The sequence below is a fragment of the Eptesicus fuscus genome, chromosome 7 (assembly GCF_027574615.1).
Source record: "Eptesicus fuscus isolate TK198812 chromosome 7, DD_ASM_mEF_20220401, whole genome shotgun sequence".
NCBI classification, from domain to species: Eukaryota; Metazoa; Chordata; class Mammalia; order Chiroptera; family Vespertilionidae; genus Eptesicus; species Eptesicus fuscus.
The window spans coordinates 96230549-96257500 of NC_072479.1; the positions used below are offsets into that span (position 1 = coordinate 96230549).

The following is a 26952-nucleotide window of genomic DNA, read 5'->3' on the forward strand; positions in this document are numbered from 1 at the left end:
ATAAGGAACTACTGGACATTGAAATTGGGTCTCAAAAGAACTGTTGGTCCAGGGGGAAGCTTGCTACAGATTGATTCATTTGCCTGTCAGCATAACTATTATTGCTCGTCTCACATTCAGTTCTTATTAGTATATATCTAGTGACATATGATCTCGCTCATCTAGGGGAAATGATGAACAACATAGACTGAGGAAAAAGAACAGAACCAGAAGCAAGGAGGCATCGATCGGACTATCGGGCCTCAGAGGGAGGATAGGGGAGGGTAGGGGGAGGGTGGGGGGAGGGGGAGAGTTCAACCAAAGGACCTGTATGCATGCATATAAGCCTATCCAACGGTTAAGTTCAACAGTGGATTGGGGCATGCGTGGGGAGAGGGGCGGGATGGGAATGGGGGGATGAGGACAAATATGTGACACCTTAATCAATAAAGAAATTAAATAAATAAATAAATAAATAAAATTAAGGCACAAAAAAAAAAAAAAAAGAAAAAAAAAAGAAATACCGTTTATCATATCGAGCCATTTCAGGGCTTATTTGTTACTTTGGCATAATGTGGTCTATTTAGGCAAAGTCACAAATGAAAACTAGCGCAGGGAGCAGGTGAGGAACCAGTGATCAAAAAACAGTGGCTATTCCCAGTCGGGTAGAAATGGGCAGTGTCAATTCTTCATCAGTAGAAAAAGACTGTCACAATTTAAAAACAAAATTGATGCCCTAACCGGTTTGGCTCAGTGGATACAGCGTCGGCCTTCGGACTGAGAGGTCCCAGGTTCGATTCCGGTCAAGGGCATGTACCTTGGTTTCGGGCACATCCCCAGTAGGAGGTGTGCAGGAGGCAGCTGATTGGTGTTTCTTTCTCATCGATGTTTCTAACTCTCTATCCTTCTCCCTTCCTCTCTGTAAAAAATCAATAAGATATATATTTTTTAAAAAATTGATTGCTAATTTTCCACACAACTCCCTACCAGAACCAGACAGTTGTGATAGCATGGGGCAGGTTTTGTGACTTGGAAGCCTTAGTCTGCACTTTCTGATCTTTATAGGGTGTCACCACGGCTCCATGTCCATGTCCCAAACTCTGCATGATTCTGTGGCTTAAAAACTTCCTCGCCATAAATTTCAATAACTTGGCAGTGGATTTCGGCAGTGGAAACATATTCTCATTTAATATGAACGTCATGGCATGTCTCTGGTCTGGGGACCACCTGTCAAAGGAAGCAGCCATTGGTAATTAAGGGTACACCAAGTATTAAATGATTACAGCCAGTCCACATGAGAACACGGCCACATCTGGTTAGCAAAACAACCACACTCCCTGGACCATGGTAGTCCTATGCCAATGGACCAGAAATTAACCCTGTAAATCTCTGTTTTGAAGACCCAAGGGCCTTTAGACATACTGTTCCTGCTGCCTGAAATGCTCACTCTTCATATAGCTGGTTCTTTATCTTCAGACCTCTGCCCAAAAGTCACCTCTCCAGAGATGCCTTCCCGGAATACTCTTTCTATAAGAGGTAACACTCCCCGCTTAATTCTTAATCTATGCACCCTATCCATTTCCTTCATAGCACTTATTACAATCTGTAATTTGGGGGGAGGAGGGCAAAGGGGCTATTAACTTGTTTATTATCTGTTTCTTCCACCAGACCCAAGTAATCATGAAATCCACCCTCTCTCTAGAATTCCAAATATATGAGCTAATAAAGCCCTTATAGTGCTTAAACAAGTTTCAGCTGGGTTTTCTCATATTATTGCTGATTTTACAAATATATTTCCTCTCTATAGCATTATATTGTGTCTTCCTGATGCTAGCTGTATAAATTTAAAATCTTCTATGAGTCAGGCCCTGTATTAGGTACTTTATTATATTTAATTTCCACAATAACTCTGAAAGTTAGGGATGATTTAATGCTATTTTGTAGATGCGGCCCGAAAGGTATAACTTTTTTTGTTGTTGGCTCTGCATCCCTTCTACTGAGAGCTGCCCTCCCTCACTGTGCAATTCTGAAGGAGCTGTCATTCAAGTATACCACAGGGGCGGGCACAGGATTCAGGCTGGCCAATCAGGGCATCTCTCCACCTGGACTCTGTGACTGGGCCAGAGGGAAATACATGATCCCAGCAAAGCCAATCACAATCTTCCTTGGCACATAAATACTGGGATATTAAGATTCTCTCTCTGACTCCAGGATCACACACTAACAGGACCTATAACCCTGTTACTTCCAAGAGCTATCTTGCTGCCATGTAGGAAAGCCTGCCTAAGAACAAAATCCACATTTAGTGAGAGTGAGTGAAAAAGAGGCCAATGATATCACTAGAACCCCTGGATCCAGCTGTGCCTGAGACATGACATGAAGCAGTAAATTTTTCTTATTACTTAACATGGTCTGAGTTGAGTTTCTGCCTCATGTGAGCACCATGTAGAAGCTCAATGAATATTAATTCTCAATTTCCCCCCTTAAAGTGACCACTCCCAGTAACCTCACCAACCTATCCGTTGACAGCATGTCATCTGTGCTACTCCAGTCACCCCTATATTCCTCACTACCCCTTATATGTCACATTGGGTCCAGCCCCAAGGCCATGCACATGCTAGTCTCTCTATCTGGCTGCAGAGCTGTCTTTCCAAAGGGACTCATTTTTAAGCAGACTTCCTCTTAGTCCCTTACCCTGGAAATGACTGACAGGCCCATTTGCTAACAAGGGCAGGGACCACAAGAATTAAGAGCTTCCACGCCAGGCAGATTGCCTTTAAAATGTCCAACGTCAGTGAATATTGCCCCTGTAAAGAAAGGACTATGGTTTCCCATCCATGTTGAGTTTTACATTCAAGGAAACTTGAATATAAAGTGAAAGTTGCCATTTCTTTGGAAAGTCAGACTTTTCTTGCATGGATCCCCTAACACTGCTCTTCAGTACAGAGCATGACTCTCAAGGTTTGATTCCAGGGCAGGGCATGATGTCATTTGGTCTTGTGACTGGGTTCCAGGAACTCCTCAATCTCCCGCATTCTTCATCCCTCTTCCCAAGAGCTTCCTGAGGGGTCTGTGAGCAGAAGGAACAATGAATGGCACAAAGGGACTCAGGTGCCACTTTTTTACAGGCAGAGCAGTGGCCTGCACCACTGGGAAACATGGCCCATGGATCTGGACTCTGAACAACCAGAGTAGGGATGGATGTGTCTGCCCTTAGAATAGAAGGAGGTGCCAAGGAGGGGGGCAGGCATAGGAAGCTGAGGCTGGGCCCAGAGCGTGGCTGTTAACCTCTGATGCTGTCTCTGGTCCAGGTTGAAGGAATTGGGTCAGGAGTCTCCTTTGGAAACCAGAACTGAGAACATGTCAATGTGAACGTTATCTGATAAGCCAGGATGGGTCATAAAATCAGGGAGGGGAAAGCCAGGCTACAAAAAGGGAAGAATAAAGCTGATGTGCAAAGAGGAGCAGAAAAGAGAACCTGTCCTCAAAGACGCCACGTCTCCAGTTCCTGCTCCCAGCTGCACTGCCAACTGCTCTCCGCCTTCTGAGAACTTCGAATAAATCCCCCATCTGTGCTTAAGCTTGAGTGGGTTTCTGTTGGTTATACCCATTCTATCACTTAGTTAACTAAACGAAAAACAAGCAAATAAAGAAGCGAAGTCCCAGTTCAGTTCATTGCAATTTATTTAACTTAAAAATAAAAACAGAAACAAAAAAACAAAACAGAAATCAGTTTCCAACGAAAATACAAACACTTTGGGTGGTTATCCAGCTTTTTTTTTTTTTTTTTTTTTGCTTTTTTTCTTTTTCTTTCCCCCTGTAGGCTATTCTGGGCTCAAACCAATCAAATGAGTGAAAACCAATTTTGACTGGAGCCATAGAGCATGTTGCACCAATTAAATTACACCAATATATTATTATAATACCTTTGAAATGCCTTTCAGACCAATAAATAAGAAAAGACAAATTCAAATAAAAAAAGTCAACTTTTTATTACCAAAAAAAAAAAAAAAATAGAAATTAAATAAAAGTCACAACTTGGATTTTTTTTTTTTTTTAATGTGCAGTCAAGTTTCTCTCTCTCTCTCGTTTTTCTTCTAGGAATGATACCATGCCAGTTAATCCCTACAGAACATTTCCAGTTTGGCAATAAGCAGTCAGTCGATCATTCACATTTGTACTCAAGACAGCAGGCCTGGGCAAGCCTCGCCTGAATCCCACCCTGAAAAGTGCTCCCTGTCCTCTGAAGCAGCAGCACCTGGTAACCGGGATGGAAATTCAGTGAGTTCTTAGCCTCTTCATTTCGCCTGGGGTCTTGAAGCACTTCCTGAAAACTGATCATGCCTTTGAAATTTACCTGTAAAAAGAAGGATCATTCTACTCCTTTGGCAGATGTGTAAACTAAGACACTGAAAGGCCCAAGTGGCAAGGGAAGGACCAGGAGAGCTCACATCGAACCTCCTGCCTGGTCCACCGGGTCATAAAAGTGTCTCTCACTTGTGATTCCATGGAAACAAATCAAGCACGACCTGCTTGGCTAGGGATTGGCAGGTAGGGGTGGTAGGACTTAGGAAGCAAGGGAAGTGGCTTTTCTGAGCTTCTCCCTCTCTTCCAGGGTTTTCCTTGAAAAGCAGTCAACATCACATCTAGAATCAGAGGATTTAGCAGAATGTCAGAACGAGGCAGGGCCTGAGAGACCAGCTAACCCACCCCTCCAGCTCTCACCGAAGAGAAAACTTAGTCCCCAAAACTCTGCAGGTGCCCAAGGCCACCAGCTAGTTAGCAGCACACCAGGACTCAACCTAGAATCTTGGCCTCGGGGTGGAGGACTGTCTTTGCCACAATCCAGTCTGGGTTTACTGACAACAGAGAACATACACGTGTGTTTCTCTTTGAGGGGGTGGGGGAGAAGAATAGTTTTTCTGAATAGTGTCATTTTTATTTAAAGATTAGAAGGTTGGAAAATACTAAACCGAGGTAATCACTTGGCAAAAGGAAAAAACACACATCAACCAGTAGGTAGGTGTCATACCTAAGTCATACTGACAGCTACCAACAAGGCCAGCTGCCATGCATGGGGACCAGCAGGGTGGCAGACAAGGGAGCTTTCAAAAGGTTGTGGAAAACGAGATAAGGAGTAGGGAGCTCAGAGGCTGCAGAATGCCCTCCATGCGCCCACACACCCTCCACACACTCTTTGCCACCTACAGGGTGTTTTTTTTTTTCCCTTTGAACCTTTATTGGAGCTCAGGAAGGAGGTGGAATTGAATGCAAGGAAACTGAGAAGCTTCCCACAATACATGACTCAGCTGGACCTGAAGGAACACACAAGACAAAACCCCAGAGCTGGTGGCAAAGGGGAGAAATGCCGCCATCTCCTTAGGGAAAGGGTGGCTTTGTTCTAATGAAATGTTCTTCGTGCCTTAAGGTGAATTCTTTCTCATCTCCCTGTGAGCTATTGCCTGTTGGTTTTCCCAAGAATACTTCCAAAACTAGTCCTCCTTGTGTCTCTAGGTGGCTACCTGAAGTTGGCCAACTTGAAACAAGGGTTTCAATTTCCCTAGGCCAGTAGAATTTGAAGTCATCCCAAATGCAAAAATAAGACCATTAATTTCAAACCCAGAACCTGAAGATGTCCCATTGTGGGAGTGACGTCTTGTCACCTGCAACCTGGCTGTCTTTTCAAGGTAAGAGTCTTATCACACCTCTTCTCTGCCTCCTCCAGAACCATCTGGGCTTCCCGGGAAACTGTCTCCTCTTCCACATGCTTCCTCCCAACCCACTCTGCTCTTTCAACACCTTATTCATTTGAATGGATGAAACGTTCTTTTCCCCCAAAACCTAGGAGTTCAAACCCATGACACGGAATACCTAGATTTGGGGGGAGAAACACCTTCTGCCTGACTTTCCTTTCCTCGTCCAAATATCCCACCTACACACTAACTCCCTACAAGCAAACTCACCTACTTCTGAGGATTCCACACGTGGTGGATGGGGAAACGGTCTGCTATTACTAGACAGGGTCAATGGGTGAGCCAGTTACTCCTTTGGAGACTACGGACAGTATCACATCCAATTCAGAGCATTCATGCAAATGAGAATGAACCCAAGAGGCAGCATTCCAGTTAATATTGAGATGTTAAAGAAATTGACAAGTTGCCCCTTGGTTGGTGTGGGTCAGTTTCCATTCACCTGTGCAAAAAGCACAGAGGGTCCCAAGTTCTGTTATACACCAGTTTTAACCTCTGACACCACCATCTTTTTCCCACCCACCCTTGGGAAGCTGTGCTGAAGAGCAAGACAGACATCAGAGAAGAAGCCAAAAAATCACCATGGGCTCCAAGTCCTTAGCCGAGTTCAGAGCATCCTCTCTCTGACCAAGGCCTTATCTTCCATTCAAGATAGAGTAGCAAATGAACAAGTGCCACTCCAGTAGCATTAAGAGATAACATAGATCCCACAGGATACCTTAACCTAATTCCCAGGGCTTAACCAGGTCAAGGATGGCAACTACATGGCATGAGTGCTACGGCTCCTCTTCCCATACCCATGGCAGCCATGACTAGTTGATCACAGCACTCCTTCCCATGTGCCCGGGCTACTCACACCAGCACAGCCAGCAGCCACCATCCATCAACCACCGATTCAAACTCAGGTTGCTGAAATCTACTTGCCAACCCCATGCAATCAGATCACACCAAGCTTGCTAATGTGAGAGGAGGAGCAAGCTCTGAGCTCACCCAAAGCAGATGTCTCCAGTCTCTCTCATGCCTCCTCCAGGAGCACTTGGATGACTTCTAGGGAAATGCTCCCTCTTCCATATGCTTCCTCCCCACCCTCTAAGTGCTGGCCAATGCCACCTCCCCTGGATAGCTGGGCCTCTAGGAGGTACCACAAAGCCGATGCCAATTAGGACCCAAATTCTGACTGGCAGTTGACAGGACTGGCAGAGAGCCCACTTCTCCCTTTTAGGTGCTGGCTCAAGGTTGCAACCTTGGCCAAGTGAGATGGCACCAATCCTTTTTCAGTCTATCATCGTGGCCAGCAAAGAGGTAACCAGCTCATTAGCACAAGTCATTGCTTCCCTTCCTCCCTCGTACCCACCCCCAACCCGCCCCTGCACCCCGGGGGAGCTAGTTGAGTTTGTTGCAGATCTCCAGCGCTTTCTTGTAGACCTGAGTCACGTCATCCATGTCCGTGAGGAGGGAGAAGCTGCTGTCTCCCAGCCGGTTCCGGTACCGCTTCGGGTACTGAGGCCGGGGCCGGTTCTGGAGCCCCTCAAAGTCCTGGATCTGGAGGAAGTTTTCCGCCGAGACACAGCTGCGGATGCGCTGGCGGGCGGGGCGATTCTCCTGCAAATCCAGCAAGTCAAAGGAGTCGTTGGACAGGACACTGTCATCGCTGATGATGCTGGAAGGCCGGCTGTAGCTCCGGGAGAGGCCCTCGGAGGAGACGCTGGGCTCCAGCAAGGATTCCAGTGTGGGCATTTCGGGGCTGGCGAGGGCCGGGTCCATGGTGCCTGCGGAGTACTTGCTGCTGTGTTTCAAGATGCCCTTCCTGCGGCAGGACAGGCTGTGGACGGTCACCCTGGCTGTGTCCGGGGGGCTGGGGGACGGGATGCTGCCGCCCATCCCATCGTTGCTGTCCAACAGCTCCGAGGACTCGCTGCGCTCCGGGGAGGAGTAGTAACCCGACTCTCTCTGCTGCGTCTTTTTCAAGATGCCTTTCTTGGGCATGGTGGCCGACTGTTTGGGGCTCAGTTTACCTGGCACCTCTGCCTCGGGGGAGCTCGGGAGGGGCACGCCGGTCCGGCACAGGTCCTGCTCCATCTTGAAAGCAGAGGGTAAGGCCGGACTGACAACGCCCTCGATGAAGCCGGTGCTGTGAGAGCGATGCTCGCTGTTGCTTCGCTTCTTCAGGATCCCTTTGGGTCTCTTGGAGCTCAGTTTGGATGGACTCTCGGGCACCGAGTCCTGGCCGGACTGGGCAAAGTCGTTCTCTTTCTTGGACTTCTTCAGCGACCGCTGCCGCTCCAGCATGACCTCCGAGGCCCCCGGTTTCGTCAGGTTCTTCATTTTGGCTTCCGCCTCGGCCTGCAGCCCCGTGGACCGGTGGTGCCAGTCGATAATCCGAGCCAGGAGCGGGGACTCGGAGTTGGGAAGGGCATCGCAGTCACAGACGCTGCTCTTGTAGCCCCAGTTCACCCACCAGTGGTTCGCGATGTCCTCGATGGTGGCCCGGCGATCGGGGTTCACCATCAGCATCCACCGGATGAGGCCTCGAGCATCTACGGGGCAAGAAGGAAGAGGCCTTAATGGGAGCCCCTGGCTTTGTGACAGGGATGGCACTCCAGGAATGGCTAAGGAGACACGCTCACTTTCCGAAAAGTCCAGTCGGAGCCCCGGTCTAGCCAAAGTCTTCCAAAGTGTACCTCAAAAACCTCATCAAAACTTAGAACCACAGGTCAGTTCGCCATCACAGCCTGGCATGTGTTTGCATGTGAGGGAAGGGATGTCATGAAGTACTGAGCTTTCTATCAACTCCAGTCTTTATAAAATGGGCAATGCCAGGGACCCCGGAAAGAATCCAGACCCAACCCCAGCAGGGCCCCACTACCCCTCTGGTGAATGTCATTTCACTGAAAGGGAACACAGCTGTGGATTACTATGGCTCTCTTTAGTCCTCCAGACATAGGCTTGCATAAGCATGCAGTGCTCAGGGTCATCGGGAAAGTGTGTAGCGATGACAAGAAAATTTGGGGCCGAGATGGTGAGAAAAAGGCTCCTCGTCAGAGAGGGAAAGACGGAGAAGGATGGAGAGGAGCTCAGACCTGGCACACCTGGGCAGTGAAGGGGCCAAGTGCAGGGGCCATGCCCACGGCTGGCCTTGGCCAGGTTCTGAGGCCCACACCCCATGAGCTCAGCTCCTTTCCCTCTCTGACATAAGCCATAGCGTGCGGAGCTGTCGGATCAGCGAGCTGATCTGTCTGCTGTCAGCTCACTGCCTGTCTGACAAACTCCATTTGCAAATTTCTGCTGCCAGAGAGGTAGGGGGAAGCCCCAAAGGGATGTCGAGGAGGCACAGGAACCAGCTGCCTCTCACAGCTTACACACCGACTTCAAAGATCGACTGTGCTTCCCCAATGGGGGCTGAATTACGTCCTGGGAGGCGCCACCTCCCCCAGCCACTTATGTGGGCTAACGAGTAGCTGGCAAGGACCTGGCAAGGGGGCTAAGGGTGAGCCCCACCCTGAAAAGTGACAGGACGATGTTCATTCAGTCATTCCACAAATATTCCCTGAACTCCTGTAACGTGCCAGGAACCCCAGTTAGCCGGTTGAGGCAAATAAGACCGCCACAGAGGTCACCCTGAAATTTCTCAAAAAAAAATTCCCAACCAGGTTGGCTTATTGAAAAAAAGAGATATGACTCTATCTATCTATCTACACATGTGCAATAGTCAATCCTCATTATTCACAGATTCTGTACTTGTAAATTCACCTACTCACTAAAATGTATGTGTAACCTGAACATCAGTACTCAGGGTGCTTTCCTGGCCACTTGAGTCGGCAGAGAGAGGCAAAACCCCGAGCTGCCCAACACGCATGTGTGTGTCCAGCTGAGGCCCACCAAGGGGACGCGCTCTGCTTGCTGTGTCTGCGCTCACGACTCACCCAGTGTCCTTTTCAGTCTATTTAGCCCACGTGGCTCACACTTTTGCACCTTCTGTGGATTTGGCTGTTTAAACGGCCGTGCTGAAGTGCTATCGAGTGATCCTGAGGGCAAGAAGGCTGTGATGTGTGTCAGGTAAGCTTGTTCAGGCATGAGTCACGGGCTGTTGGCCCTGACTTTGATGATAAGCAATCAACAGTATATTTTAAGTGAGGTATCTTTAAAGAGAAACACACAGGGTTTGTTTAAAACAAGGTTACCTACTGTTCAGTGACAAAAGCACGGGCACTTTAGAGGCTCACAGGAATGGAGCCCTGTATCGCGCTGAGGAGCAACGCCTCAGGACTCACTAACCAGTGCTCACAGCAACGTTACAGAACGTCCCTACATGAATAATGAGAATCGCCTACGTGTGTCCGTGTGTGAACATATGTGTATCTATATGAAGTGCCTGTGTTCATTGTATAAAAAGGGCCCCCTGTGCACACGCTTTCCACACACGCAGGGCACTCTCCCATCAAGAGGCAGAGCCTATGGCCTCGGTGGCTTTGACCAATGGGACATGGCAGAAGGGACTTTATCTGGCTTCCAACACAGACATTAAGAAAGCTTGGCAGCTTCTTCTTCCTCCTTCTCAGAGCCCGGAGCGGCCACATAAGAAGTGCGGGCTCCCTCCCAGACTGAGAGGCCTGGGGAGGCACCTCATGGGCAGAGAGCCCACAAGGAGTGTCCCCACATCAGCCCCAGCTGCCATCGGTTACAGCTGCAGGAGAAACCCCTTCCAGCAAGGCCAGCAGAGCTTTACCCAACCCAGGTGCTCAACATGGTTACGTGGTTGTGTGGGGGATGGGACAGAGCCCTGATGCAGCCACAGATCCTGAGTCAGTGTCCATGGGGGCCGCTGCCACGCTCATGACACTTACCGTCGAGTCAGGGTGGTCTGTATGTCTACATGGACCGGAAGATACCAAAAGTACCTTTTCCCAATTTTTAAATTTTCAGTGGAGAAACTGAATCGAAACAGGGTCAGGGGTTTGATCAAGTTCACACAGCAAGTGAACGGGACTCCTCCTAGCCTTCCTGCCGTGGAGAGGGCTCGTTCTGAAATTCTCATTTGGGAAAGTGTGGGGAACGCGGCCTCACGAGCCAGCTTTGCCAGAAAGCAAAGACCTGGAGGGAATAGAGAGGAAAAGCAGGAGACTCCTTCCAGACGCTAAAACAGAAGCAGGAAGCGTGCGCGAGGGCAGCTCCCACTCCACCCCTGACCCTCCCGAGCACGCACCTGAGGGCTGCGTGGGCTCCCGGTACTCTCCGCTGCTGATCTGCCGAATGAGGTTTTTGTGATCGAAACCATCGAAGGGCATTGTTCCATAAACCAGAGTGTAAAGCAACACGCCCAGGGCCCAGCTGTCCACCTGGAGCAGAGAGACAGGACATAGAGGAGCTGGGAAGCCGATTCCGGATGCCTTCCAGACCATTAGCATCCCAGCGTGGGAGCAGCCACCCCCAGCGACCCCGGAGCTGAGTTTAGCACCTGGCAGGCAGGTTCCCATGGCAGCCTGACAACTGATAGGCAGTGCAGCTGGGCATTTCCACTTCAAACCAGGACCCCGCAGTCCCAACCCACATAAGAACTTTCTCAAACAGACTGTCTTCTTTGATCCTCATTATAACTTTGTGCAATAGGTAGGGTCTGGATGACTTTCACCCCCCCACCCCCACTTGACAGATGAGAATACTGAGGCACAAAGACCTACATGGTTTCTCGAGAGGCCTGGCCCCAGAGACGGAGGTTAAGCCTGGGACACAGGGCTCTTGGCTTCTCACCCAGGAATCCATTCCTTCCTGTACCTTCCTTCCAATGGATCGGGCGGCAAACCCAAACGCTTACAGGAGCCAGGCAGACAACAAACATGAACGAAGCAAGAGAGAACTGGGGGACCAACGTGGAGCGTTGGGGACAGAGACAAACCGTACAAATCGAGTCCATTCACCCATCTCAAGCAGGCAGCCCCCGCGTGGCTAATTGCCGCCTCAAAGCGACACAGACCCCGCACTCGATCCTTTGGTTTTTCAAGAGAAGTCAGAAACCAGACTTCTATGTGAAATCTCCCAGCTATTAAATGTTTGTTCAATATATATATATTTTTTTCTTTTTTAGGAAAACAAATGTGGCCAAATAAAGCACGCTTGCCGGCTGGTTCACAGGCTGCCAGCTTGTAACCTCGGAAACAGATCCTCCAAGATCAAAGAGGCGTTCATTATCTATGATAAATTTACAGTGTCGAGTTTCTGCAGTTTTGTAAATGGAATCCTGTGCTCCTCCCTTACATTCTTACTTCAGAAAGGCCTTCTCGGCACTGTCATTGGCAGAGGCTGCTGGCATCCTTCTCTTCCGCCTCCAGCCCTGCCCCAAACACTCTCAAACAGATAAATATTTGGAAGGAAACATTTCAACCCAGTGAACAGCTGCTATTTAAAGAATACTGAGTGGATGAAATCTCTCTGTAAAGAGAACCATCTTTTTTTTTTTTTTTTTAAAGAAAATAGCCACTCACAAAAAATAGCCACCCGCTTTTAAAATAACATTTCCACCTAACACATGGCCCCAAAAAGCCTTAGGCATGTAGAGCCATGCACTGCTCATGAGTTCAAAGATACAATTAAAATGTATTTCCTTAATAAAAAAAATACAGGCTGTCAAAAGTATTGGCGAAAAGGTAGTCATTCCCAGAGCTAAGGGGTTTTTGGTTTGATATTTGTTTGTTTTTTCGTTTTGTTATAATGAAGAAAAACTGAAAGTAATCTGACTGTCTAAATCTTGGGGAGTGAGTAAATTATGCTGTTTATTCCTACAATGAAACTTTGTGTTGTCATTAAAAACTGTTTTTAATAACAAATTCAGAATATGTCATAATATAATGTTAAGTTAATAAAAGGCAATATATATACTGTATATATATACATATATATATGTACATACACACACACACACACACACACATACATTTATACATATACAAGGACCTCAATTATTTTTTAAGACTATTTTTATTGATTTTTAGAGAGGGAAGGGTGAGGGAGACAGAGAGAAATATGTGTGTGAGAGTGGAGCATCAATCAGTTGCCTCCTGCATGCTCCCTACCAGGGATTGAACTGGAAACCTGGGCACATGCCCTGACTGGAAACTTTTAGGTGCTCAGAACGATGTCCAGTCAACTGAGGCACACAAGCCAGGACTCAATTATTTTTGAAATGCAGAGATTTACACTGGAAAAAGGTCCTTTAAAAAGCCACAAAAATATTAACTGGTTATCTTTTATGGGTAGATTGCAGGTAACTTTATTTTCTCTTTTAGGCTTTTCTGGATTTTTCTATTTTTCTCCCAAGGTGTGTATATTATGGCTTTTATAATCATACTAGAGACCTGATGCACAAAATTCGTGCACGGGGGGTGGGAGGGGGAGATGGCCCTCAGCCCCGCCTGCACCCTCTCCAATCTGGGACATCCCTCTCACAATCCAGGACCACTGGCTCCTAACCATTCACCTGCCTGACTGCCTAATGCCCCCAACTGCCCTCCCCTGCAAGCCTGGTCACCCCCAACTGCCCTCCCCTGCCAGCCTGCTCACCCCCAACTGCCCTCCCCTGCCAGCCTGATCTCACCCCCAACTGCCCTCCCCTACCAGCCTGATCTCGCCCCTAACTATTCTCCCCTGCCAGCCTGATCTCGCCATAAACTGCCTCTGCCTCGGCCCCCACCACCATGGCTTGTCCAGAAGGAAGTCGGACATCTGGAAGATGGTTGGTTGACCCAGTCTAATTAGCATATTACCCTTTTATTAGTATAGATAAGGAAAAGTTTGCTTTGCTTATTTTGTTGGGATACTTTTTAAAGTATTTTCTGGATTAAACTCTTTGCCCTCTGGCCTTTTCTCTTCCCAAGACCCCCCACCCACCCTGCCATACACAATAGGCAGCCTGCTCACCTCTGGCCCTCGGTAAGGCCTCCCATTGACAATTTCAGGAGACGCATAGAGTGGGCTCCCACAAAACGTTTGCAGGAACTTGTCCTTCTGGTACAGGTTGGAAAGCCCAAAGTCAGCAATCTACAAAGACAAGCAAGATCCAGGAGGCTTGTTAGTGTCGCGGTCAGTGTCTGCATTGGATCAACTCGCACCACCCAGCACGAGAGCAGCTGAGGGCACCTGGGGGGTCTGCCGGCTGAGTCACCCTTTTCTCTGTAGCCCTGGGTCTTCATAAAAGGACCAATCAACACGACTGGGCCCATGACTTCTGGCGGCGGTCCTTAGCATCCAGCACACGATCTGCTACATCTGCACACTACCTGCTCTGTTACTTAAAATTACTCCTTACATGGACACTCTTACCTTTTTTTTTTTTTTTAATGTATTTTTATTGATTTCAGAGAGGAAGGAAGAGGGAGAGAGAGATAGAGAAACATCAATGATGAGAATCATTGATCGGCTGCCTCCTGCATGCCCGCTACTGGGGATCGAGCCTGCAACCCAGGCATATGCCCTTGACCGGAATTGAACCTGGGACTTTCCAGTCCACAGGCCAACGCTCTATCCACTGAGCCAAACTGGCTAGGGCAGGACGCTCTATCTTCACTTACATTTTGATTTGCCTGAGAAATCCACAAAAATCACAGGCTTGATGTTTCTGACGAACACTGAAGCGCCTAACTATTAGTTTGAGAAGTGTTCACCTCTGGCCTACCTAAAATCACACTGCACCACGGTGGTGTGCACATCACGCTTGGGAAAACCCTTACCTGTGCACCTGACACCACCACCTCTTTATCCGGTCGCCCCCAACGGCCCTCCCCTGCCGGCCTGGTCGTGCCCCCAACTGATCAGAACTGCAGTTTGCCTACCCATGACCCTAGAGGAAATGGACTCAGGGCACTGGGTTTTGTTAAATGAGTTCTTAATCATATTTCAGCCATCTGTGTTTCATGGAGCAGGTCCATCAGCTACTCTAAGCCTCAGTTTACTCACCAGAAAATGGGAGCCCATGATCCCTATCCTGTTCTAGCTCACAAGATGATTGTGAGAATGATTTTTAAAAAATCCATCCAGATGAGACCATGAATGCAAAAGTGCTTTAGAGTCCTAAGCAAATGCTTTACCTAACCTTGCTGCTCTTGTATTGCACACCCCTGGAAGTCATTCTCTGTTCCTTGAGTTTCTGTAGTGTTTTATTTATTGTTATTTATGCAGCATTCTTCCATATATATTTTTTCCACATATATCACATATATACCAATACATATAATGTACATATATACATATACACACATATATATACATATACATAAAAGAATTCACTTTGCCTTAAGGTGAATTAGACTTAAGTCCCCTGAGGCAGGTGGGAGGTTCCACATCTTCCCCTCATCTTTGTATCACCCACTGCTTAGCACCTGCTTTCACCCAAGAAACACTTCCCACTAGAATAAGCAGTATAGTTTGAAAAGCACAAGATAATTAGTAGAAAATACAAAGGAATAATAATAAACTTAGCTACCACTTTACTGAACAACCTCCAAGTATCAGGCACTGTTCTGAGCACTTTACACTCTCTAATCTAATCCTACCCAAAACCCCATTTACACAAAAATGTGAATGTAAGTCATGGCACTGAACTGTACATCTAAAAATAGTTAAGATGGTGAATTTTGTTTTATGGATATTTTACCACATTTAAAAAACAAACCCATTTAACAGATGAGAAAAATGAGGTTTAGGGAGACAAGGCTGTTCATTTCAGGTGAACTACCTAGTAAGCACGAATGTAAATCTGTGTCTGTAAAGTTTCCAACCATGAGCCTTCCTGCCCCGGGTAACAGCAGATTTCACTCCACTCTCAGCCTTTCACGCCAGCCTTGCGGCCTGAGCCACCGCGGGCTTCTGCCGTTCCCCAGGCTGATTTCCACTGGAGGCTTAAACACAGCCTGAGTGCCTCACATGCCCAGCCTGACCACAAACTCGCTGGGGCTCTGTTTTGAATGCAGCACCCCAAATAAGCCTATTTTATAGAAGTCAGCCCTGAATGAATGGAATGTCATTGCAAGTAGCTGGGGGAAAACCACGCTTAGAAAACGCATTCTCGGGGTTCAGATTGCACTTAATTGTCCTGAATTCCACTTTCTTATCAAGGCCCCTGCCTGGCTTGCTTACAGGAAGTTGGTTGGAAGCTCTATAAAATGTGCTCTGTCAATCAGAAGAGGAAATGACATGGCTGCAGCCCTGGGACATACCAAGAAGTCACAGTCTGTGTCCTCTCCGACCACTAAGGCAGAACTGTCCCAGCAAGTGCGCATCCCGTGGAAAATACATTCCTTCCCACCCCGCAATGGCAGCGGCACCTGGGGCACGTATGAGCTTCCAAATACACACACGTGTGAGAGGCACCCACCAGCTCCGCGTGTAAAACCGCACGTGCACACACTCACACGTGGAGTTCTCCAAGTCTGGGCATCCTTGCTTTCTTTGCAGCCCTCCGAGAGTGTGTTTATGTTGTACCCACTCCCATCCTCACAGACTGATGCTTATCAGCCTCTCCCCGTAAAGCTGTCAGGGCTGCTGACAGAAGATTAATAGAGATCTAGATTAGTCCATGTTCTTGGCACTTTAACGGAAAAGCAATACTAATCAACACATACACACACACACATCGTTCTCAAATCTTGAGCCACTTAAACTTGGGCTGTGGCTCTGGACCTCATACCCTGTGGAGCCTACATGAAGTGGCCACTGGTTATGAAACTTCTCAAAGCCTCAGTTTTCTCATCTGTAAAATGGAGGTAGGGACAGTGTCTACCCCCACAGGGTCATGGCGAAAATTAAATAACATAATGTACGTAAAATACTTAGAACAGAAATTGGTGAAGAATTGAAGTTCAATAAATAGTGGTTTCCCACCTTTAAATCCATGTTGGTAACTTTAGTAACTTCATGATACTCAAAAGCATATTGGATTTCCATTTAAGAGAATTACGTAAGGCTTCTATTTCAAATAAGTATAATTTTTAAAAGTGAGTTGAACTAAATATATTAAGTAAAATAGCTCAGGAGATACTAGGAAAAGTCAAAATCCAAGAAGAGAGTGAAAGAAAAGAAATTTGAGCCCAGCTGGTGCAGCTCAGCGGTTGAGCATCGACCCAGGAACCAAGAGGTCACCGGTCAGGGCACATGCCCTGGTTGCGGGCTCAATCCCCACTAGGGGGCATGCAGGAGGCAGCCAATCGATGATGTTTCTCTCTCACAGATGTTTCTAACTCTCTATTTCTCTCCCTTCCTCTCTCTCTAAAAATCAATAAAAAGTATTTTTTAAGAAATTTGGGAAAAGCTAAAAACATGGGGAATAATGATTCTGAACATAATAAAACAAAAATAACCAAATCTCCGAAATGGTTTCAACCTGAAAGAGCCTTAAGGGATGAGCTAATCCTACCCCTGGTTCTGTAAGTGAAGCAAGTGGAGGTCAGAGGACTTCAAAGCTTGGCTGAAGGCCACGAGAGACAACCCCACAGGTGTCAGGTTCTTCCCAGTCTGTGTGCATCCTCTGTTTCAGAGCATCAGTTGTGTATGGAGGGTGACTCCGCCAAGGAGGCATCTGGGCCTCGCTGTTAAAGTCGTCTTTTGCTGACACACTGGTCACCTTTGGAGAAAGGTAACTAACTACTCTGCACTTCTCTCCTGGTGGCGGACTGTTCCCCTGGCCCGTGCTGGTTCAGAACCACCCTCTGTCCCCACCCCGGCTTCCGTTCAGCCTGGACTCTGAAAAGAAAACGGGGAAGTCAACACTTGTGTCTTTAACGTTTGGAATTTTTGTTGTTATAGAGTCTTTCTAGACGCGTGCCCTGCCAGATGGAAGTCAGAGTCAGAAAGATCAACTAGGAAAGGACTGTTCACATTTCAGAAGAATTCACCTCACTACAGCACGGACGAACCTTGAAGACGCCGTGCTCAGTGAAACAAGCCAGACGCCGAAGGATAAATAGTATGTGATTCCACTTATATGTGGCTCAGAGTAGTCAACTTGGTAGAGGCAGAAAGTGAAATGATGGTTTCCAGGGGCTGGGGGGAGAAAGGATTGGGGAATTGTTTTTTCACTGGATACAGAGTTTCAGTTGGGGAAGACAGAAAAGCTCTGGAGACGGGCGGTGGTGATGGTTGCACGACCATGTGAACGTACTTAATGCCACTGAACCGTACACCTAAAAATGGTAAACTTTGTGTTACATATATTTTACCACTTAAATAAAAAGGAATAGGTGGGTGGATGGGAAGAGATCAACCAAAGAACTTGTATGCATATATGTGTAATCCATTGGATGCAGACAATAGGGTGGGGAAGGCCTGGGGTAGAGGGAGGGGGCGGGCTAGAAGAGGTCAATGGGGGAAAGAGGGGCATAGGTAATACTTTCAATAATAAAGATTAACGGGGGGAAAAGCAGATTGAAAAATAAAAAAAAATTAAAAAAAGGATTAACCTCAGATCACATGAATAATCGCTGTGAGCTCACCCGATGAAAAAGGAAGTATCAGCTTGCTGGTGATTAACTGCAGGGAAAGGATGCTGATGACAATGACAGTGTAAGCTATGGTCTGACGGTCATTTGCAGTGTCTAAGAGGAAATGCAGTGGACTGAGCAGATCAGAGGTGAAAGCCAGGAGAACCTGGGGCTAACCCTGGGCTTAGCACTACTAGGTGCTCAGTGGGACCTGCCAAGGTCCTCCATTTCCTCATCTGCAAAATGGGAATGATAACAGAGCCCACCGCATAAAGGTGTTGTGAGGATCAGAGAACCCACATGTAAAGCCCTGAAATAATCCTGGTTCCAGAGACTATTCATTACAGCTATTGCGATAATGCTGATGATTCAGTTTACTTAACACTGTTTGCCAGGCAAGACACAGGACTGAAAGCATTATGCCGCTGTCCACCAAACAGCCAACGATACTGTCATCATTCATTTCGGAAATAAGCATGAGAGACTGCGCTGCGTGAGGGGAAGAGTAAGGGATGGAGAGCTTGAGTGTTTTGAGTTCAAATCCCGGCCTCAACTCTTCCCAGCTGCAACCTTAGGCACGTTGGTCAACCCCTCCCTCCTCCACAGAGGTCTGAGGACCAGTAGCATAGCCACTGGCTGGGAGCAGGTCCGTTACAGAATTGCAGGCCCCACCCACCCCAGGCCTACTGAGTCAGGTTGCATCTCTTAGCAAGATCTCCAGGGGACTCCCCTAACATTACCCACTCTGAACCTGGGTTTCTTCATCTATACAACAGGGGATGATGATAATGTAACCTATTTTGCAGGACTGATGTAATATCAAATCAATGATAGATGGAAACCATGCCTCACATGGCCTGCAGTAAATGTTAGCAATTACTACTTCAACCTCTCTGAGTCTCAGTTTCCTGGCCTGGAAAATGGAATGCAACAGCACCAACCACATGATGCTATGAAAACCAAAATCAGGTTAAATAGATAATAACAACAACAATAAACAATAATAATAGCAGCACCACTCCAGGCCAATCACCTTTCCGTGAGCACTACATATATCAATGTATTAAGTCATCACAACAATTATGACGAGGGTGTCATCGCTACCCCATTTTGTAGATGAGGAAACTGAGGCCCAGGGCGGAGACATGGCTGGCCTGAGATGTGGAGGAAGAGCTGCTTTGGCTTAAAGCTCCACATAAAGAAGAGTTATTGCTCTCAGGTGGCTGAGAAGGAAATAGCTTTGTGTGGAACTCTTCAGGAAGACAGCAAGCCCATCAGGGAAGACACACTCCACAGCTCCTTTCCGGCCGGGGAGTTCATGGCTGCGGCTTTCCCCATGACAGCCTCACTCCCGAGCTGTCAGGAAGTGGAGGCAAGGAGTGGAAGTGAGCAGATGAGAACAGGGTCGGCTTTCATCTTCAAAAGATCTACGCTCACACCGCCTCTCGAGAGAGACTGGAAATGACTGATTCCACGAGATCTGGGGAAGCTCTTCACCGAGGGCGCCTCCGAGAAGCAGCCTCTCGGGATGCTACTGAGCAACCCGCCCCGGCTCACTGCTCCATCAACGCAGGCATCCCCGTGGACAGCTGGACACAAGCTGCTACAGACAAGGAGAGGCGACCTGAAGCAAGGGCCAAAAAGTGTCTTCAGGATCTTTCTTGGATTTAGGGCAAATGTGGGTGGGAGCAGTCAAGGTTAGAATTTATCAAGAGGCTGGTCTTTAAGGTTAAAGACCCTTAGCTGTAGCCAGTCCCATTGCTTATTAGCTGGGGGAACCTCCTCATCTGTAAAACGAGAGTAATCAGACCCACCCCAGTGGAGATATTCTAATATTCAAATGAAAGAAGGCACGTGGAAGGTCTGGCTCTGGGCTCTGGCTTCTAGCAAGGACTCGATAAAGGTTGCTTTTTTTTTTTTCTTTTCTATCCTCCATGCCCTGTTCCTGTGCTTGCTGCTCCTTCACCTTAAAAGACCATCACATTCCTTTCTGTTGAACTCCTACCTATCCTTCAAAACCCAGTTGAATCAAAGGCTTCCTGGTCCCTCCAGCTAACAGACCCACCACTTCCTGCTCAGCACTCGCACAGCGTATCACACAAGGCACCCTGAGGCCGATAGCAGGGCCACCTGGTCCTGCCAAGGGACAAGGATCCGAAAAGGCTTCCTGGAAGGAGAGGCGTTCAAGCTGAGACTCAACGGACAGACAGGCAAAGAGCCATGGGATGAGCATCCTAGGCGGAGGGAACCATGTGTGCAAAGGACAGGAATCCAGAGAAAGCGTGGCAGCTCTAAGGAGTTTGAGTCCTAGGCAAGGGTCTTCTCTGACCACCCTCGCTGAAATAGTACCTGCCATTCTCTAAGGCAGGGGTCCTCAAACTTTTTAAACAGGGGGCCAGTTCACTGTCCCTCAGACCGTTGGAGGGCCGGACTATAGTTTAAAAAAAAAACTATGAACAAATTCCTATGCACACTGCACATACCTTATTTTGAAGTAAAAAAACAAAACGGCAAAAACACCCGCATGTGGCCCGCGGGCCGTAGTTTGAGGACGCCTGCTCTAAGGTAACCCTGAATGCATTTTCTTCACTGCCGCACAATTACAGTATATATTCCTGTTTACTGCTTGTGTCCCGAACTAAAATTCTAAGTCCATTAGGGCAGGTACCTATTGTCCTCGTTCACCTCTGTATCCCTCTCCTGACTCATCTTGACCGATGGTTTACGTGCTAGATTCTGAGCTCCAAGAACGCAGGAACCCAACCATCGGGGTCCCTGGTAAATTCCCAGCAGCCAGCACAGGGCCAGGTACCCAGCAGAAACATAGCCAACATTTGTGCTTGAGTCAATATTGTCCATTGAAGAGATTGGATTTGCTGAATGAGTAAGTGCAGGAATGGATGAGTGAACGCAAGCACACATGAATACATATGTATACACCCACACAAATGGGAAGGCGAACAAATGAACGGATTAGTGAATGCATGAATGCACATTCTCACATTCATATACTCAAAGCCCAGAGGCGCAGATCCTGAGCCTCCTTCTCTTGGTCTTCTTAAGCCTCCGAGGGCTTCTATCTCGCCTGAGCCCCAGCCATTCAAAGCTTCTTTTCTTTTCCCCAGCAGCTGAGTTTCCATTGTCATCAGGGGCAACAGGCCATTTCCCCTCCGCCCCTCTACTCTGAGTCCTGGGAGCTCACCAAATTCTCAGCCCTCTTTGAGGAGGTCAGCTGACCCTGGTGCCTGGACCTCTTCTCATTGTAAGGCGTTTTTTTTGTGTGTGTGGTGTTTTTTTTTTTTTTTTTTACAGGAGCCTCCCATGGGAATTGTCGGCATTCTATTCTCCCAGAGAATGGGATGTGAAATCTGGCCCGTTTTTATTAATTGCAAATTAATGCTATCCTGGGTGTCTATTTTGGTAGACAAGCTTCTCCTCGGAGTACGGAATGCAACCCAAAGAAGCACATTGCTCTCATTCTTTCTGCTGACCGACTGTGTGAGTATTTTTAGAAGCCACACCCTCTCGCACTGGCCAGATAAGTAATTCCCAATGCCAGATGTGCTCTTTGCAAATCAACATCAGGCAGGGAAGGGACGAGGAACAGCTGCATGGCTCCCACCGAAACTGCAGCGACATGTGACAAGTTTAAACCAGTAGCATTTTTATAGGCTTCCTGGGCAACAGCCCTCTGCCCTTGGAATTGGGAAGATGCACCCACATTTAGAGAGACACATGAGGGGGCTCCAAAAGGCATCTCGCTGCTCATATCCCATTGGTTGGTAAGAGCCCATCAGTGTCAATGGTCCCCTTGTCCAGATACCGATGACATGGGCTCTCTTGAACTTGGAGCCCAGCTTGCAGCCATGTGTCTGTGCCTGCTGCCTTTATCACAAGTGCCCTTTTATAAATATGTTTTCAGCAAAATGCTGACTTGGGAAGAGCTGAGCATATCCAGCCGGAGACAAATCAACACCAGCTGAAACACATTTTTAAAAACCTTGGAAGTGGGTGTGAGATGATGAAAAGAGAATTTGTCTGGAAGTCAAACATTTGAATTCTAATCCTGGCTGTCATCCCTTCACTCCAATCAAACAGCTTAAGAGCACCTACTGTGTGACAAGCACTGTGCCACACTCCGGGGAAACAAAGACACAATCATTTCATCTACACTGATTCACTGTGTCTGATCCTGGGCACGTCACTCAGACTTCTTGGACCATAATCATTAAAACAAAGGGTTTGGAAATGACTCTCAAGTTTCTTTCAAGCTTTAGGAGTCTCAGATCCTAGCAGCATTCCTTGAATAAGCAGAAGGAAGGATTCATATCAGAGAATGGGAAGGTTTAGTTTCTGTTCAAGAGGTGTGTGTTGTGTTTTTCCTTAGTAAATGCCAGAAACAAAAAATCTTAAGGATTAAGAATCCTAGCCCAGCTGATGTGGCTCAGTGGTTGAGCATCAACCTATGAACCAGGTGGTCATGGTTGGATTCCTGGTCAGGGTACATGCCTGGGTTGTGTACAGGAAGGGGGAGGTGTGCAGGAAGCAGCCAGCCAATGATTCTCTCTCATCATTGATGTCTCTATCTCCCTCTCCCTTCCTCTCTGAAATCAATAAAAATATATTTTTAAAAAAAAAAAAGAATCCTAAAAGCCAAAGATATGGCCCAAACCTTAATTTCTATAATGTGCTATATCTGCTATTTCCCCACCTAATGGACAGGGGTCCTAGACTGAAGGACTTGGTCCTGGGAACTGGGAGGCCAAACACCATGGCACGATTGCTTATGCCAATGAGCCATTCTCCTGGGCTCCTGCCTATTGTTCCCAGCTCAGTTGCATTCAGAATTCTAACCATTCTTTTCCTCTGGGCAAGTCTATGACTCCCTAGGAAGCTATGTGCCTTATCACTTCTGGGACTACATCATAGGAGCAAGAGGTCACACTGTACTACAGAACCCAACCCCCAAGTGAGAGGCTCACATTCCAGGCCTTGTAAGACTACATTTAGTCTGGAGAGCTCTGGGGGCAGGTGGGAGGAAGAATCTGCAGAGGAAGTTAACAGGGTGGATGACACAAACCCTTAGAATGTGTCCCTCAAGCCAGAACCCAATTCTCTAGCCATGGCCTGACCACCAGGTACCTTCAAAGCAACTGGTGTCCTGTCCGGTTTCCTCCCAGGGGCCACCCATTTAAGTAGGCACCTTGGACATGAAGCGTGAAGTGCTAAGTGCTTTGACTATATACTGTCTAAAATCCCCATGTTTGTCATTGCCTCCCCAGGACTGGGAACAGGGCATGGCACACAGTAACTGCCCCGAAAACCCTCAGTGAAAAAAATGAACAAATCCGCAACTATCATCAGAGGTAGACTGGCAACCCTACTGGACAAATAAGGAAACTGAGATTTAGGCAGGCAAGTCACTTACCCAAAATACTGCCCTCAGTAACAGGCAGGGCTGCCATTCAAAAGCCAGGCGAGGCAACTCCAAAGCCACTGCTCTTACCTTGCCTCGCTACCCAGTGCTCAGCAGTGTATAAAGCTAACCACAAACTATCTCATTTACTCCTCAAAACAAGCCTGTGGGCATTGCTGTTACCCCATTTTCCAGTTAACGGGGTGAAGTGCATTGCCCAATGTCAAGGAACTAGTAAGCCACACGGGATGGAGTGTTCTAACTCTGCATCCAGCCTCCTGCTGGAATTCTCCAGCCACTCGGCCAGAATCGGAGATTTCACTTCCTGTTCCTAGAGAAAGCTGCTCTGACCAACTCGTTCCTCCTCATTCTAAGGGCTACACAGAACTATGTGACCACAGTCAACCACTCGCAAAAACAAGATGTCACCGGACGTGGCTTCCAGGAGCCTCTCGAAGGATGGTGGTGACTAACGATGGTCAGATGCCAAAGCAACTCCATCCTTCCAAGCAAGGAAAGAGTCCCCCATGATGCACCTCCTCAACTTAGAGCAACGTCAACAACAAAAGAGGGCGATGCAAGGTCATTCCCAGGCTTGGTCCTGGGACCAGGGAGGAGGCACTAACGTCACCAGCGGCTAATGAGAGGGATCCCCTGGTGCCAGGAGGACTAAGGCCATTTCATAATGAAACCCACGCAGCGAGCTCCGTTTATTTTGAAACCGTATTTGCTTATTTTGCCGAGGTGATCAAAGGGACGTCCCGAGTGCTCCGCAGGAGGCACTTGAACCCTCCTGGCCAGGAGCACTTTCTCCAGCTCCAGCAGCAGCCAGCAATAATACTCTCCGTAAAAGCAAACTCCATCACTTGACGGGATGCTCCTTCCCAACAGTGAACACCACCTCCCTTTCAATCAGCTGCCCAGTCCCAGGCAGGTCTCAGGGGTGGGAGGGAGGGGAGTGACAGAAAGTGGCAGGGAAAGGGTCCCAGCTCTACGATAACTCGGGGCCCTGCTGGCAAACCGAGCACAGTGGTTCGAACGAGGGCTCACGAGTCAGAAAGACATGGGTTCAAATCCCAACTCCACTACCTACTACTGTGTGACCTTGGGTAAGTGACTTAACTTCTCTGTGTCGCAGTGTCCCTAGCTAGGAAATGATGTGAACAAGAGGACCTATCTCCTAGGGTTCTTGTAAAGATGGAATTTAAATGGTATCAGACAAAGATGACTTGAAATACGTAACGTAAGTGTTACTGTACGAAGTATTTTTATGGCAATGATTGTAATGATAGTAGACCATGAACTTGCTGAAGACAGAGACTGTATTTCAGTCACCTAACTATCCCAGCATGAAGACGAATGTCTGGCATGTAGTTGACCATGGGTAAATGGCTTACGGAGTTTGAACTGAGGACTCAGGCCCAGTGACGCTCCCCACCCGCCTGCCTGGGAAGGAAGTGGCCACCTTATTTCTAAGCTATAGCTTGGAGCAGCTTAAACCCCCACCGGATGCCACCCCCAGGCCCTGCATATCAATCATCGAGGCAAGAGGTTTACCTTAATATTGCAGTTGTCATCGAGCAGTATATTTTCCAGCTTCAAGTCCCGGTGGACCACACCGTTCTGCAATGAGAAGACAGGCGGGGAATTGAATGGGAGTGGATGGGATGAGAGAGAGAGAGAGAGAGAGAGAGAGAGAGAGAGAGAGAGAGAGAGAGAGAGGCGGAGGCAGAGCAAAGGGAAGCATCTGACAGATGAAAGATGCACCAGCCCGGTGGTCTTCGCCTCCATCCTTCAGGGCTGCTCTCGCTGTCATACAGCTCCCGCCAGAGACCGGGACAGCAGAGCATTAGTCACTTGCTGTGTGGTTAAGGGAAAAATGACTGGAATCTGTTCTCCCCCAGAGCCTGTAAAACAGCAGGGGGATCCTTTGTCGGAATGTCATTCCACTGTGTGAAAGCAACACAGTCCCAGGCGGCGGCAAACCATGTCTGTCTGTGATGTGATTCCCAGGGAAGAAGCAGATTTCTCTGCTGGGGACTCAGAATGCAGGGCTCCCAGACCTTGCGTGTCTGTCTGTCTGTCTGTCTGCCTGCCTGCCTGCCTCCTCGATGCTGGAAAGAAGCCTGATTCAATCTGTTCTGAGGATAACAAAGTTGCTACCATGGGTGTTTCCTAAGCAGCTGGGAGGGAAGATTTTCAAAGTCCCCTTCGGCTCGGCGGGACTCAATGCGGGTGAAGGGTGAAGGTGGGGGAGGCTGGTGAGACCGTAACCACTGGGGTGACCATAGCAGGTCGGCAGGTCGCTGCCACACTGAATGACCTACCCATTCAGGTAAGCTCTGGGAAGGCTGGAAGCTGAGCTGCAGTGACAAGCAGCCCGCCCACCGACAGGTGAAGAGAGTCATCAGCCAGTAGGCTGTTGGTCTATATACACAGCAGTAAAACTGGGGTGCTCACTTCTCTTTTAAAACCCAATGATCTTTCCATGGTGGGCATGGGAAGAGGAGTGGAACTGAAAGAACCAACTATTCCGGGCTGGGCAGATAATTAGCAGGGAGAGAAGTATAGAAGTTTTAACATTATTCAGCATAAAGGACATTTACGAGCGAAGCTGCTCTTTTAAGCAAATGAATGAACTGCCTAGAAATTCTGTCTTTCAGTCAAGATTTTCTTAGTTCAGAATCTCCCTTTTTCCAATTGGTTCTTTATTATTCTCCTTTCCTTTTGCCAGCTCCTAACATCTCCAAAAGTACTGACCAGAGAGAAGAAAAGAACATGTATTTCTGAGACTCTTTTTCTTTTTTTTTCTCTTTTTTAAAATATATTTTATTGATTTTTCACAGAGAGGAAGGGAGAGGGATAGAGAGCCAGAAACATCGATGAGAGAGAAACATCGACCAGCTGCCTCCTGCACACCCCCCACCGGGGATGTGCCCGCAACCACGGTACATGCCCTTGACCGGAATTGAACCTGGGACCCTCCAGTCCGCAGGCCGACGCTCTATCCACTGAGCCAAACCGGTTTCGGCCTGAGACTCTTTTTCTAATCCAAACCTTCAAGCATATGTTTTGAATTCAAAAAATGCACAAACCCAGGCTCCTCAAGGAAAGATACGAAATACAAGGTACCTAATTCTGCTTTGCTTTCAATATTGGGAGTAGTTCGGTTTACACTGCTGCATTCCTGATTTTCACAGTAAGATGGAATGAGTCTAATAAAGTCCCCTAGTATGCAGAAACTTCAAATAATAAATGTACCATCTGCAATGCTTTTTGATGATGCCTGGTGATAAAATGCACACTGTTGTACGATCTGAATCGTCAGGACCTTGAGTTACGG

At 47.7% G+C, this 26952-nt stretch overlaps 1 protein-coding gene across 2 annotated transcripts in view; it reads right to left on the minus strand.

Moving 5' to 3' along the window:
* Positions 1–7110: 7110 nt before the first annotated feature.
* Positions 7111–26952, minus strand: part of NUAK1 (NUAK family kinase 1) — a 72113-nt gene continuing 52271 nt past the window's right edge. For both annotated transcript variants that reach the window (XM_054719438.1, XM_054719439.1), the window contains 4 exons: positions 25167–25232; positions 13641–13760; positions 10933–11065; positions 7111–8266 (listed from right to left, as the gene is read on the minus strand). In XM_054719438.1, the coding sequence (XP_054575413.1) occupies positions 7113–8266; positions 10933–11065; positions 13641–13760; positions 25167–25232 (1473 nt within the window). In that variant the 3' untranslated portion in view covers positions 7111–7112. The remainder of the gene's footprint in view (positions 8267–10932; positions 11066–13640; positions 13761–25166; positions 25233–26952) is intronic.